The 14,334-nt window shown below is 41.3% G+C and overlaps 1 protein-coding gene across 2 annotated transcripts in view; it reads right to left on the bottom strand.

Moving 5' to 3' along the window:
- Nucleotides 1-778: 778 nt before the first annotated feature.
- Nucleotides 779-14,334, bottom strand: part of prdm6 (PR domain containing 6) — a 189,385-nt gene continuing 175,829 nt past the window's right edge. For both annotated transcript variants that reach the window (XM_050052123.1, XM_050052124.1), the window contains exon 9: nucleotides 779-5,676. In XM_050052123.1, the coding sequence (XP_049908080.1) occupies nucleotides 5,562-5,676 (115 nt within the window). In that variant the 3' untranslated portion in view covers nucleotides 779-5,561. The remainder of the gene's footprint in view (nucleotides 5,677-14,334) is intronic.

The raw sequence follows: 14,334 nt of genomic DNA on the forward strand, positions 1-14,334 counted from the left end.
TAATACTGTACGAATAAAGTCATAATGTAATGAGAATAAAGTCAAAATACTTCTAGAAAATAAGTTGTAAAATTACAAGAGTAAAGTCATTGATATGACAATAAAGTTATAATTACAAACATTTTACGAGTTTAAAATCATGATTTAATGAGAATGAAGTCAGATTATCTCAAGAAAAAAGTAACATTACGAGGAGTTGTAATCATAAGAATAAAGTCATAATTAAATGAGAATAAAGTCAGTCGAGCCCATAGACTGTCAGGAAATGCTAAAACATGGGCATGTAATCTGATCAATTTATAAAGATAACGTACGACTCAAAGGATATTCTCATATGACTTTTGTCCCAATATCTAACGACTTTTTACTTGAAACGTTACAAATGTTTTTCTTGAAAAATCTAATTTATCCCATAATATTATGAGTTAATTATCCAAACTGCGACTTCATTGTAGTTTTCAGTCTTAACTGGTATAAATCACTTGAAAAGTTGAGGCACGTTTCACTTTGTATTTGTATTTATTTTTTCGTCAATGTCAAAATTCTTATCAAAGGTTTTTGTTAATTTCTAGAGAAGAGTGAAACTGTTTCACAGGAAAAATATGTGTTGATCAATGTATCATCTGTAAGGTGTCGTGGACAAATATTGTCGAACAATAAAACCACAGAGAGAATAACTGATAAGAATCAAAACTGGATTTCAGCTTTATTTCCTATGGAACAACATCTTTTTGGTTTTTGATCTCATTTTGTCATTCGTTAAAAAAAAAAAGGGGGGGGGGGGGGGGTGTCAGAGAAATCATGCAAACAAGATCAAGTCAAAATGGAGCCATAAGAGTCTGTTTGGCATGACTGGTTTTGTTTTCCATCAAATTCTGTCAGTCATATTACAGAGGAAATGATTATCATCATCAGAACGTCAGAGCAAGACTCAGTTTGTGTTCAGCTGATCCGAGACGCTGATTTCTTCCAGAAAAATGTTTTATATTTCCAACCAATTGTGGATAAAGTAATGCTGCGAATCAATTACTGTTTGTTCAAGATTTCCAATTGATAACTTGACATTCAATTTCTGTTTGGGATTTAAATTGTCACCTGAAGAACAGATGAATGTAAATTTAGAGACCTGTTTCCAAGGTGGGTCTTAAAGGAAGATTGGATTTAAAAATAAACTTTTTAAAACAAGTTCCTTGAGGCTACTTTGGGTACTTCTACCTCAGTCCGCGAATGTCTACATTTCCAAAAACTAATTACTACTTACTTACTTTTCTTGTAATTTGGGTTATTTTTCTTTCAAACTAGTGACTGCTGAAGGACTTTTAGTCTCTAATCATATTTTGGATCCCGACAGATGTCAACATAAAGTGAATTTGCTCAGAGCTCTGGTTCGTATTCACCTTTGTGTTTTAGTCCAATAATTTCACCTCCCTTTGATCCATCATATAAAAATCCCCATAGTTTGTATTTTTCTATATTTACAGCATTGGATCAATCTGCATTCTGAATAAAGAGATGTCTCAGTGAGGTGCAAACCGCTTTTACTTTTGGTAACATGAACAGGTCTGTAAGAGTTTGACGAGCAGTTGTTCTGTCCTGTAGAGCTGCCAACACCTCCCAGACTTTAGGATTTATTATCACATCACACAGTTGAAGAGGTTTACTATAAATGGAGATAAACCTGATAAATTTGAAATATAGGAACATGTTTTATTATGCAACACTTGATGATCTGCAGCTAACACATGAAGTTTTGGGAATAAACTCTCCATCTGTGAAAATGTGAAACTACTTTGTCACTCAGTACGTTTACATGACATCAGAGAAAATTGATTTATTGTGTCAGTCCGACTAAAACTGGACTTTGAAAATACATGTAAACATGTTTGTCTGACTGAAATCTTACTGAAGTGAATTTGTGCATGATTGGGAGTTGAATTCCTCCTGCATGTATACAGTCAATCAGACCCAAACTGGCAGAGGATTTCTGAGCATGCTCCACAGTTTCCGCCCCGGGCTTTGACCCGGAAGTCCAATAGCATTAAATGTGTAAGAGAAGAAGAAGCCGGTAACAACATGGAGAAATCTACATCCAGAGCCGTGACTTTTTGGACGGACGAGGAGATACAGAATGGTGATTGTTTGGTCTGTGACGTAATAGGTCAACAGGAAAAAGGTCCAAAACTAACAAGCTGAGAGGAGGCATATCTGCACCTATCATAGAGGAGTCGGACATACTTGGCTCAATAAATCGATTCCCCTCTCGAACTATAACTGTAGCTCGACTTCACTGTGCACGTAAACGTATGGAAGACATGGAAACACAGGTTAACAATAGGTTATTTTTATTTTTATGAATTGCTTCCATTTTCCTGGTTGTAACTTCAGAATTCATCTGCAGACTTTTATATATTGACTGATAGTTGCATCTGTTTAAAAGTACTGGCAGAACTGCAAATGAAATAAGTTCACAAAATTAGACAGAGTGTATGAAAATTGTTAAATAGTCAAAGAGTCCAATAAACAAGAAACATGTTGGTGTGGAGGTTCTGTAGGACAAACTGATACTTATGCTGATTGGATTGTGGAGGTAAGCAGCCAATCACAGAAGTAGATCAACGCTGCAGATAAGACACAAGTTGAGTTTCCATCCAAATGCAGCGCATTTTATAGCGAGTATTTACACATAACTTGTACATGTTCTAGTTGTGCAGATTTTCCACCTCTAAAATAAATAAATAGACTGATCCTGACTGTCAGTGACTGATGCTGCTCCAGAACTCGTACAGACGTTTGTGTGATTAAAGTAAAAGCAGTTTTTCCTGCAGTGAAACATCTCTTTGAGTTTTGGTTTGGACTGTAGATTTACATCCAGCAGGTTCAACACTCTGTTGGTCTTTGGGAAGAGAAGTTACAGATTATTATCATTAAAGCTTTTTTAACTCTCAGGCACAAAAACCTTTTTGGTGTTCATGTTATAATAACTGTGCTTTTACCCTCACTCGTTTTAATACAAAGTGTATCGTAATGACACAGGACTATTTACACATCTGAGATTGCTTGTGAATGGATTCAAACTTGAATCGCGTAGCAAATATACTCTATGAGACAAACACGAATCATGAGAGAGAGATGAGAAAGTATTTTTTTAAAACCAGAAACTTTTGCCCTTTTTGGAACTGATGGTGTTTGTGCCTCAGATGATCAGATGTCATCTTTATCTGTTATCAAAAAAAGAAGAAATGTAAGAAATGTTGACCCTGGAAATGTTTGAAACAGCAAGATGAAAAAACAAACAAACAAACTGGCTTTAACCCAAATACATTTTTAAACACATGCTGTGTCAAGTTCATATTTAACGCTTTATGAACTGTGGGATTATTTCTATAAGAAATCACGTCCATTATCTCTTCAGTATTTCCCTCCTGTCTCTGCCATCTCTACATCTGACAACATCAAAAATTAAATAATCAACATTTCAAAACAAAAGTGCCCGAAGCATGATATGAGCAAGAAGATAAATATAATTTATGTTTGTTTTGTCCTTTCTTTTGGGATTTTTTTCTTGGTTTTTTTTTACAATACATACTCCATGTCATTTTATTTGTTCATTTTGTGATGTAAAACTGGAGCGTCGTCCTCAGACGTCCGTGTTGTTGCTCGTTGTGCATTCTCAGTCTGTTTGCTTTGGTCGCGCCCTCCTTTGGCATCGCTGTTGCAAATAAGAAAGAAAAAAAGAAAAAGAGAGAAACCGAGAAGTAAAGCTACAGACAGACCAATCAGTCTGCATTTTTTGGTATTTCATTGTTTTTGTCCCGGTTTCAAGAAAGAGTTTTCTTTGGAGGGAAACCTGACTGGATTCCCCAAAAAGTCTCCAATAAATATCCTCGTCCAAAAAAACTTTAAGTTTGTGAGTCCAACTATTTCGTCTTGAAGTTCTTCTTCTCTGCTGGGAAAATAAAAGGATCTTTGGTTTGGTTGAATCAGGATTCTCTCCAGCAGGATGAATGTGGCTTCAAAGTCTCTTCTCTGCAGAAGTCAGTCAGTCAGTCAGTAAAGTCAAATCTGTCAGCAGTCAGACTGTGTTCACACTGAGACGGCTAAATGTGAAAATGCTCCATTTTCAGGTGGTTTTCCTAAAAACCTCCGTCCACACTGAAACACCAGGACAGCAGGAAACAGAAGAATCTCTGTCTTCGTATTTTGGTCAGAAAACTGTGGCTCACAGCTAATGTTTGTCGAGCATCAACACAATAAAGACCATTTCATAAATAAGTCATTCTCATCTACACATTTTATTTCTGCTGTCAGAAACTACACTAAAAGTATAAAACAGGGCTGCACACTGTAATCATAATCAGAAATGGTCATTTTTACTGCAACATTTACGGGGCTCTGTACTAAACAAGCCTCTTCCCTTATGTCCAGAATAGGGCTGCCCCCTAAAAGTCGTCGAAACATTAGTTGGCCCAATCACAGCCGACAGATATCTTTCCCTCTTCTGTAAATATTCAGTCTGATAAACACGGAAAGGTTGATCATGTTAGTGCAGGGCTGCCCAGAGCTTTACATCTGTCCCACGGACGATCGGCCTACACACTTATAAACAGCTCCTGGAAGAAGATCAGCTCTGCTCTCAGGATTTCAGGTAACTAGGCTACATGGTGCTTGTTAAGGTTGCTTAGCTTCCACAGGCTAGTTAATAACATGTCGGGCAGGAAATCCAAAGTGTGGGATCATTTTGAGAAGGTGAAGGACGAACCCAAGGTGATATGTAAACTCATCTTCATTGGTCGACTACAAACATGACGCATCATCTGAAACATGGAAGTAGCTACATGCCCATTAGCCCACAGCGTCATTAACAGGCGGCTCGCTCAGTGTGTGACGTGCACTTGGAGATAAAATATAGGCCGATATTAATGAAGGTTCAGGACATTAGAAAGTGTCACATTTATCTTGCAAGTGTTTGATTTTTCCCCACATGGAAATTCTGACCAATCAAGAGCAGCTTTCTCACACAAGGCATTTTTAATGCTCCTGTGAGAACACGAACCAACTCTAGGCAGTTACGCAACTTTGGAGCAAAATTAGTCCTGTAAACAAAACACAAGAAAAAAAAAACATATTGCAGCGTGTTTCTGTGTTTGGTTGTGTTTTCTCAATTTGCAGTATTTTCCTAAATGTTGCGCATGTGCTGTCAAACTGGTGAAAACCTTTTCATAATCTGCTTGTCTATTTTCATGTGTTTTCTTGAGTTGCAGTGTGTTGAGCTCTCTGGGCCACCGTAGTTTTGCTCCTGGAAAAAGGGACTGTTGGTGTGGACTGAATGCTCGGAGAGCAGCACTCACACTGTCACTACAGCTGCAGCTGAAGTTGCTTTTGATATGACCTCCTGGTAAAACATCAAGTCGGCTTTTTCAGATTAATCTGTTATGGGGGAAAAAAAAAATTCCATTGAGGAAATCAGCGGCTTCGTGTGGACGGAGAGTCAAAACAAAAAGATGCATTTTCATATTTAGTCTTAATGTGGACGTGGTCTCGGTCAGTAAACAGTCTGGGTGTTAATCCACCTCGATGGACTCGCTGCTCTCATTCACAGGTTTACACTCGTTGGGAAGTCGCTGGTGGCGGCTGAGCTGAGTCGCCTGTGTGAAGCTGCGGTCGCAACGCTCGCACCTGACACACACACGTATACAGAAACACACACACACACATTCAGGAGAAACACAAAAAGACAAATAAGAGACAGAGATTAGTTTAAGCTTGTAGGGAAGGTCGAAAAAACACAACACTGTTTGAGTCTTTAAACAGCACAAAGACACACACAGACACAACCTTCAGATCTGTCAACACACACACCCACACCCACACACACCTACACTTACTTACACACACACACACACACACACACACCTCTCTGTTAACTCTAATATCCAGTGACAGTATAAAGTGTGTGTGAGGCCCAGCGGAGCAGCAAGCTGTAATTGTTGCCCTGATCTTCACAACCTGACCGACAAATTACACACACACACACACACACAAACACACACACACACACACACACAGTCCACCTGTCAATAATCTATCAAGTGGTCTGGGGAGGGTATTCCCATCTCACACACACTTTAACACACACACACACACATACACACACTTTAACACACACACACACACACACACACACACACACACACACACACAGCAGCACAGACAGGCCTGATAAAACAGCGTCACTGTCACTTTCAATAGAAAGAGAGAAGAGAGGGAGCTTTTAGTCTGAGATGGAGGGGAGGTTAGGGGCAGTTAAATGTGTATGAATGTGTGTGTGTGTGTGCGTGTGTGTGCGTGTGTGTTGGGGGGGGCTTCAAAGAGAAAGCTGTGTTGAGGTATTGGACTTAGCAGCCCTGAAACAAGACTAACATGCTGTTAAATAGATAGGAGGAGGAGGGAGGGACGGAGGGAGGCGGTGTTAGTAAGATAAGGTGAGAGACACATTTTTTGTATCGCAGCTCAGTGTGGACTCAACGATGGTCATTTGGAAGCAATTTAACCAACGGTCTTGCTAATTAAATGTGATAAACACAGTAGAAACCAACCAAAGAAGCCCACAGCACCCCCGTAGCACCAGGGGCGCTGCCAGGGATTTTGGGCCCCATGAAAAGAATTTTTACTGGGCTGTATGCACAGCTGGCCGGGAGGCCGCTGAAAATTTTTGATGCCATTTTACATAAAACTATGCATTTTGATGGTATTTTTGAAAAACACATTTGTGAAAAAAGAACAATCTCTTCCTCCATTTCCACATTCCTCTCCGACAAACTTGAAGAGGATCCTGGACCTGGCTCTGTAGAGTTTACGTTATAGGGCTGACCCAAAAAATTCAAAGCTTCGAAGCTTCGTTTGATGGCACGGGATTCGATTGTGAAAAAAAAAAAATCGAATATTCTGCCCTTTTTTTTTCTCCTGTTTTTTGGGGGGACCTTGAACACAACACCAACTCCGAAAAGGAAATAGAAAGCTCGACGTGCAATGAATGGAGACCTATTATCCTGCTTGAACACAGACGACTAAATTATTTCAACAATGTGACTCAAAATAATGATAAAATAGATTTTTACTGATGTAAGATAATATGCTGATGGTGACATTTTCCACCGGTCCGCTGCGCTCTGAGTCTGGTGTCAGTGACACATGCTGCTCTGAGTCACGCATCTGTCTGCTTGCGCTGCAGTGCGCGCCGAGGGTTTTAATTTTTAGTGTTAAATCAAAAGTTAAACACTACTTATCAGCAACCAGAAGTGTTTTTTTGTTTGTGAATATTTTCATCTTAATTCTAGAGTTGCGAGAAACTGCCTTTTCACCATAATTTGTAAGTTATTAGTTAGTTTTCGCTCAGCAAAAAAACAAACAAACAAAAAAAGTTGTTTGCTTGCTCATCCCTAACTAAAATGATCACCTTCTTCTGAATATTAACTGTGTCCCTGGTCTATAAGCTGCTTATAGACCAGGGACACAGTTAATATTCCATAACTTTCCACCACATGACAAACCCACCTTGCTTTTTGAAATACTGGGTGACATACTGTCGACCCTTTGCTTCTTTCTCCTCTCTTAGCTTCCTTTCTTTCCATTTTTGGCTACCTGATTTTTGAGGCATATTGCCGTCTCCGCCTCCTTACCCGCTGTCTGTGACAAATTACGGTGCACTGCAGCTGATCCAGTCGGATTGAACCATTTTATGTAAATAGAGAGGGGGGGGGGGCGTTAATGTTTCCAAAAAAAATAAAGTTATTGTTACCAGTACATTGTAAATAAAATATATTTGTGATTATAAGTTAGTTAATAACTTAGTGTCATAATTTTTTTTGTCAGTATTATAATTTTATTAGGGGCCTCTCTGGGCCCCTCTTAATCATGGGCCCCTAGAATCCTTCTCCTTTCCCCCCCCTTTTCGGCGCCCCAGCATAGCACCCCCAAGAAATGTTCAAACAAAATTTCATTTTTTCACTGTCACTGAATAAAACTGTTTTTGTTCAATTGTGTGACATTATCTGGTGGTCATATTATTAATAGGCTATCTATGAAAAGGCTAATGCATCAGTTAGCGAACGTACAATAAATAATGTATTATCAGGCACACGATAATACATTATTTATGGTACGTTAGGTAGGTCCTGCCCGAGCGCAGCATCTCTTGCCTCCAGCGTTTGAAGACATACCTGAGGAACGGCAGTGGCCATACGCGCAACAGTAACCTGGCAATCTTGGCCATTAACACCACGAGGACCAAAGATCTGGACGCAGATAAAATCATCGATGCCTTTGCCGGCAATGGCCCGTGAAAATATGTGCGCGCTCTCTCTCTCTCTCTCTCTCTCTCTCTCTCTCTCTCNCTCTCTCTCTCTCTCTCTCTCTCCCTCTCTCCCTCTCTCTCTCAGGTGCTGCTATATCCAGGGTTGCCTCATGATTGTGCAGTCCAGCAAAATTAAAATAAAGACGTGTTGTTGGTGGTCCCTCCAATTCCACAGTGTGCATGATTTTTTGTTGATTTGGACTCTGCGTGCTTATATTGGTAGGCTATATCCACAACTCCTTAGCACCTCCAATTAATAGTCAAGCTCCCCCCCAGCACCTCCAGTAACAATCGGCTGCCGCGACCACATAGCAACGTTTGGTCATGGACTTTCCACGTTGAGATATGATTTATTTTTTCCTTCAACGACAAACGCAGGTGGTTACATATGGCCAACACTGTGGTTGGGTTCAGGATAGACGAACAGGGTTTGGCTTTGCTATCTTACGGGAAATAAGCACGACCTCACAGGTTAAAGTCGGTAGTTGCTGGACCCATCCACCACCCCTCCCATCCACCCTACTCAGACTTCCGCCTCCTTAAGTTGTTGTTCAGCCGTGTCTGGCTGCATTTCCCCCTGACGCCACAAATCATGCTGACATGAAAGAATGTTTTTTTCATCTGTGTCGGCAGTGGTATTCGACGATTTCAGAATGAGACCAGGTTGGTTTTTAATAGTATTTTGACGACAGTGGCAGAAGCTGTGTCATTCTGTGGCTACACATGCAATACTTGTTACTTGGATTGATTTTTCTTTTGGTGTCGTAATAAAATAACCCCTTTTACTTTAAAAGCCTTTCTAATGTGCACAGAGCATTGCAGAGGCTATGGAAGATTATCACGTTGTTTTTCAACATGTTGTAAATTCCATCAACTGCCCAGGTCTGCTCGATTTTGCGAGGCCTGCACTCGTTGACAAATGTGTCTGTTTTTTAATATGTCTGGTGCTTCATTGCCAAGTGGCATAACAAATAAATTTGCATGTGAAGTAGTGAATATGTGAGGGTTTTGTATCACTGCTAATATTAGCTTCCTTCATTTTGGACTCTCCAGGTCAGCATGGTGGAGGCAGTTGTATTGCCGAGTAGGTTTTCACTTACAAGGAGTTTGTTTTTGTTTTTTTGTGCATACATAAAAAAATACAGTAAACATATTAAGAGGAGTACGAACACGCCAAAGTCCTGCAACACTCAAGAACATGAATATAGAATAGAAAATGTGCAGTAAAAACAACCCAGTCTCACTTCAAAGTCGGCAAATAGTGGCGCTTGGTCAGTGACTACTGGCGTCAGACACTGATAAAAAACCCCACAAAAAACGTCCTTTCACATCGGCATGATACGTGGTTGGTCATTGTCATTGTTTAACAGCACTCTGCGGCATCAGGGGGAAATGCAGCTGCACAACAACGTAAGTTAAGGGGGCAGGAGAGTAGGTGAGGTGGTGGATAGGTCCAACGACCACCGACTTTCACCAGGGAGGCTGGTTTTGGTTTCCCATGATTGTAAAGCCAAACCCTGTTCTTTTGTCCTAACTCTTGTTGGAGGAGGCTGAAGTTGACACGGCATCCCAGAACGTCATCACACAAAGCACTCAGGGTACCTTGCATGTCATATGACGATGTGAAAAGTCAATGACCAAACATCCTTGATATGTGACGAGGTCGGAATGAGAATGTGTTGTAAAAATATCAATAATATACAAGTGAGGTGGCATCATAGATCCACCAGATGTTTTGTGATGCTAGCAGTATCCAGACCCTCCCAGAAAAAGATGCAATTTTACATGACAAACTTTACTAAAGTTCAATTCCACGCTAAAGTTTTTTTTCTACACAAAGTTTAAGGGTCTTCATAACAATCACTGATAAGCCCAAACATATTCAGAGTACATGGTGAGCAACTTAAGTCCGATAGGCCATAATTTTGTTGAAGTTTGATGTTTACAAACAAAAAATAAAAACCAGGATGAGAGAAACTGTAAGATCTTCGCTTTACATGACTGATGTGAGTGAATGTTATAATGTAATAAAACAGGTTGAAGTATTCTTCAGTATTCACATGAAAGCAGAGCGCTGTCCAAATGTGTGCGTGCGGCCTCTCTCAGACTTGTAAACAGCAGTATTCTCTCTGGAACGACTTTCAGCAGACGGAGCTTCCATTTCTCATTTTGTAAATTTTCTCGCAGTGCAAGAAAAACAAAACAGGCCCCTGACTGAACTGAAGTGCTCTGCCCCGAAGGTGGACGTTCCTGCTGTAATTCCGTCTGTAAATTTACTAAACCACAACAGCTACCGACATCAAAGCTCCTCTGAAGCTCCTCTGTCACAGCGACTTATCCACCAGGACAGACACGAGGACCGTCCTCCAGCAGAACAAAGAGCGGAGCTGAAACAAGACTGGCTGCAGTCCGCTGGCTATCGACCAGCCGGCGTCTGTTACCGGTCGCCTCCTTCTTCTTCTGTCAGCGGGGAAAAATAATGTTGAGCAGTTTGGTCCTGACAAAATGACAGAGTTCAGCTTTAATCACTTTCCCCTCAAGGATCAGTGGAGCTTCAGCTCACCTCTTATCTTAATCTGTTCTATAAAACAGGACAGAATGGGAAGTAAACAGATTGTGTTCAGTCACAGATTGATGGGACCTGAAAGAGGCAGACAGACATGTACAAGAAGTCTCCATCAACAGCTCTGTTTAAATTTACTGTCTGAGCATCCAGACGGCAGCTTAGATGAAACCAGATCACAAAAACACGCCTGTCACGACTAAATCCGGCCCAGAATCTGATGCTGCTCAGAAAGTTCTACAGAGTGCAGATTTTTGATATTAACAGATCAGTTGATCCATCATGAGAAAGAGCCGCTTGTGGTGCCGAACCAACTGTGGCCATATACAGCATCCAGCCTCTTTTAGCTCATAGTTCTGGCTCTCTGGAGTCTCACCAAACTGTTTGCAGCACTGTGGTGCAGTGGTTAACACTGTCGCCTCACAGCAAGAGGGTTCCATGTTTGAACCTGCTGGAGCCAGAGCCCTTCTGTGTGGAGTTTGCATGTTCTCCCCGTGTCAGCGTGGGTTTCCTCCAGGTGCTCCAGCTTCCTCCCACAGTCCAAAGACATGCAGGTTAATTGGTGACTCTAAATTGTCCGTAGGTGTGAATGTGAGTGTGAATGGTTGTCTGTCTCTATGTGTCAGCCCTGTGATAGTCTGGTGACCTGTCCAGGGTGTAACCCGCCTCTGCCCAGTGTCAGCTGGGATAGACCACCCTGATGTCACTCCAAAGTCATCGAAAACAGACACTTGGTCAGTGACTTCCAGTGTCAGACATCAGCAAAAAAAAGCTGAACTTTCATATCGGCATGATATGTGACTAGTTGCCGTTATTCTGTAATGGCACCCGGCAGTGTCAATGGGAAACGCAGCCAGAAAACGCCATAAGTAAAAGGGGCGAAAGTGCGAGTAGGGCAGGTGGGAGTGGTGGTGGATGGGTCCAACAACCATCGACTTTCACCTGGGAGGCCGGTGTTTGCTTCCTGTGTGATTATAAAGTCAAACCCTGTTCTCTTTTCATACGTGTGTTGGCTAAACGTAACCACGTGCGTTTGTTGTTGAAAGGAAAAAAAAACATCAATTTATTTTATTTTATTATTTTGAAAGAGTATGCAAACTGTACATTTCCTGTATTTTGAAAACAGACAATGCATGTAACAGGCTGAAGTTGACACGGTGTGCCAGAATGTCAACAACCAACACACCCAAGGTACCTTGGACGTCATATGTGGACGTGGAAAGTCCATGACCAAACGTCGATATGTGACAAGGTTGGAGTGAGAATGTGTTTGCCCTGGGTTTTGTCTCTTAAGTCCATTTCCCACTCCCAAAACTAGCAATAAAACAAACTGCAGCCTGCAGGTTAGCAAACGTGTCGTCATCTCAGCTTTTGCTTCTATAAAACAACTTTGATCACTGTGTCACTATCGATGTTGTAGAGATGTTAAACATATTTAGTTATAGTGCTCTCAAACCCAGAACTTTCGTCTATGGTCAGCGTTCATGTTTAGAAACTCAGCTGTGAACTGTGTTGAGTCTCAAATCATCAACAGAAAGAAAAGAAAAGGAAACGTCCTGAATGTCTCGTGCTCCCTTCAGTCCTCAGGAGGATGCTTTAAGATGTGACTGAATACAGTAGAACAATTGAGCAGCGGAGCAAACAGCAGCAGCAGTTTGACAGCCTCCACAGTCCAGCGAGTATCAGTGCTGAAAAGCTGCCGACCACACAGATTCCTTGCCTCCGTCTCCTCAGCGGGGAAAATAAAGTTGAGCGTTTTCCTCCTGACAAAGTGACAGTGGCAGCTTTAATCTATTCGCCGCACCGTCCGAAAGGAGATAACTCCCCGAGGCCATCGATCCGCTAAAGATTTCTGACGCCCGTCCATGATTGTCTTTGTCCCGCTCTGCCTCCACCGAGACTCTGAAGTGCTGATGAAAAGGTTCGGGGGTTTCCTCCGATTGCTTATTAAGAACGCTGATTTGCTTTAACCGGATTTCTCGCCGGCGCTTGTCGTTTCACTTTTTACACCGTGATCTCTTGTTCCTCCACGCTCTTTCTCTCACTCCTTTTCTCACTCATTCTTCTCGCCCTTTAGCTCCCCATGTCAATGACAAGTTCGGATTTCTCTGATTGCTTATTAAGGACATTAATTTGTTTCCCCCAACTCTCCCCTGGTACCTGTCCTTTAGATTCCCCACAACTCAAATCCCTTATTTCGCTTTCCTCACTTTCTTTAATACCTCTTTCCTCTCTGCCCTCTCGCTGAACACTGACCTCTGCGTCCACAGGGAAACTCTTTATTGTCCTCCACCGCTGACGAGATGACAGCGTGACAACAGCGGCTTCCAGGAGCCCCTAATTGCGGTGTGGCCTGGCCTCTAATTATATCAGTCTTTACTGGGTAAAAAGAAAAATGGAAATGAGCAGTGTCAGTGCGCAGAGATTCATCACCAGGACGCTAAAGCCTGTGATCAAGCTGCTTCTGTATTTACACTGAACGCTGTGTGATGCTCACATGCACAGTGATTTACAACGAGCACAACACAAGAAGAGGAGGAGATTTTCCTGAATGGCCAACATCACAGGAAGTCACTGAAGAAGAGGAGCAAAGGTCGGAGCAGAGATCACACTGAACTAAACTTCCACAGCTTCACCTCTCATAACTGGAGATAATATCTTCAGAACAAACACAAACTGAGAGTTCATTTTAGTGTGAAGTCGAGATACTGACAGTCGGAGATCAGCTTAATATATAATCATGAGACTAAACCTCTGAGAGGGAAACTGCCTGATCGACATTGATTTCATCCATTATTTGTTTTTATAATAAATAAAAACATACATTTAGAGATAAGTGTGACATTTAAGGTTCAAATAGTTATCATGTATATAATGAGATTCAGATTTCTTTATTTGTCAATTTTATATTCCATAAAATAAAAAATAAATACTGTTTCACAAATGCCACCAACTGATAAATATACTTTAGTGTAATATATCTTACTATAAACTGATGAAAACTCTGTGTGTGTGTGTGATCTTACTATAAACTGATGAAAACTCTGTGTGTGTGTGTGTGTTCCATGTTTTTCTCCTCACTGACTTGGTCAATCCATGTGAAATTTGAAAACATAACTTCCGCTTATATAGATTTTCTGCCATTTTGAATTTTTTGAAAAACAAATCGATCTCTTCCTAGGAAGTTCTCGCGAGAGCACAATTTGAATTTGCTCAGCGAGTCACTCTGGCAATCAGTAATGATGCTCATTACCCATGCCGTTGGAGCCAAGCTGCACCAATCACGTCGGTGTATCTGATATAGGCGGGCCAGAGGCGAGCTAAACAGATGACGACAGCGCTGCGATGACGAAGTCCGGAATCAGTCAGTAAACATTGCAAGATGGCTACGGATGAACACCAGCTGTTTGAAACGGCT

This window comes from Epinephelus moara, chromosome 8 (genome assembly GCF_006386435.1).
Source record: "Epinephelus moara isolate mb chromosome 8, YSFRI_EMoa_1.0, whole genome shotgun sequence".
In the NCBI taxonomy this organism is placed as follows: domain Eukaryota; kingdom Metazoa; phylum Chordata; class Actinopteri; order Perciformes; family Serranidae; genus Epinephelus; species Epinephelus moara.